Source organism: Olea europaea, unplaced genomic scaffold (genome assembly GCF_002742605.1).
Source record: "Olea europaea var. sylvestris unplaced genomic scaffold, O_europaea_v1 scaffold31764, whole genome shotgun sequence".
NCBI classification, from domain to species: Eukaryota; Viridiplantae; Streptophyta; class Magnoliopsida; order Lamiales; family Oleaceae; genus Olea; species Olea europaea.
In genome coordinates, this window is record NW_019250579.1 from 1 (window position 1) to 1,302 (window position 1,302).

A 1,302-nucleotide genomic window follows, 5' to 3' on the forward strand; every position below is an offset into this window, starting at 1 on the left:
TAGTTTCTCGGATGATTAAGGTGGATTGATTTATTGTTGTATTATGTTAATATTTGAAGGTCTTTAATATCGAACAATTTTACGGGGGAATTGCCTCAATCTCTAGCAAAGTTGACTACATTGGTAGACTTGTAAGTTCCTCATTTTTCTTTTTTCCATTTTTGTATGTTCTTGTTTTATATTTTATAACACAGATATGGTTTGATCTTTATGTTAACTCCATAATTGTATTCATAATGCAGCCGTATAAGTGACAACAACTTCAGTGGAAACATACCCAATTTTATCCAGAACTGGACAAATCTTCGAAGATTGTGAGATGATATATATTTCAGTCTCTTTGATCTTTCATGTACATTTTCCTCTTCAGTTTTCTATTCCATTAATCCCTGAACTTAAACTTTTAAAATGTCAGAGAGATTCAGGGTAGTGGTCTGAGTGGGCCTATCCCTCGAAATATTGCTTCATCCATGGCCAATTTATCTGACTTGTAAGTGCAGATTACAAATTTATAATATCGTGCACATGATCCGATTTAAGTGAAAATGAATCAAATATTCTTTTGAGAAAGGGAAAGCATCTCTGATTGATTGGTGCTTGATTCTATTCTTGTGAATCCAAATATGAATGCAGGAGAATCAGTGACTTGAACGGCAATGAATCAACTTTTCCACTTCTGAGTTACACTAGCAACTTCAAGTATATGTGAGTAATATGCTTTTGATGATAATGCAATGGTCTCACAGAGAACAAACCTTGCTTGTGAGTGACCTAATGAATCTGATTTTGCAGAATTCTGAGGAGCTGCAATATAATCGGGCAGTTACCCGAGTATCTTGGGAAAATGAGTCAGCTGAAAATCCTGTTAGTAAAAACTTTCCTTATCCTCAGACATTCCCTGGAACATAGCTATGGCGTTTTTGTTAGGACAAATACAAAAAAGAAATTAAAAATACTGCTGGAACTATATAAATAAAATAATAAAAAGAAATATTACGAAAAAACAGAGTAACAATAAAAATAGAGGAAAATGATTGTTGATGATGTAGTAGCAGTATTGGAAGGAACCAATACTTGTGTTGCACACAGATTTCTTAAAATGGAGTCGTCCTCCACTGTGGTATAACAGAACTGATGTGTTTTGTTTCGTAGGATATAACTGTTGAAAGTAGTAAACTAACACCTCATCATTACTTTAGACAGACTAAGAATACTCACTATTCTATCACCGAGTAAGAACAAACAAATTATCTAGAATTTTCTTAATTATTTTTGTATTTAACACAAATAATGTTACAAACA

At 32.9% G+C, this 1,302-nt stretch overlaps 1 protein-coding gene across 1 annotated transcript; it reads left to right on the forward strand.

Annotated features, from left to right (window-relative positions):
* Positions 1-59: 59 nt before the first annotated feature.
* Positions 60-1,296, forward strand: LOC111385499 (probable LRR receptor-like serine/threonine-protein kinase At1g53420; the record flags this gene model as incomplete). The annotated part of the gene is made up of 5 exons (XM_023009892.1): positions 60-131; positions 243-314; positions 416-490; positions 634-705; positions 793-1,296. Coding segments are annotated over 5 exons (475 nt in total), but the record flags the coding sequence as incomplete, so codon positions are not given.
* Between the last annotated feature and the right edge of the window lie 6 nt (positions 1,297-1,302).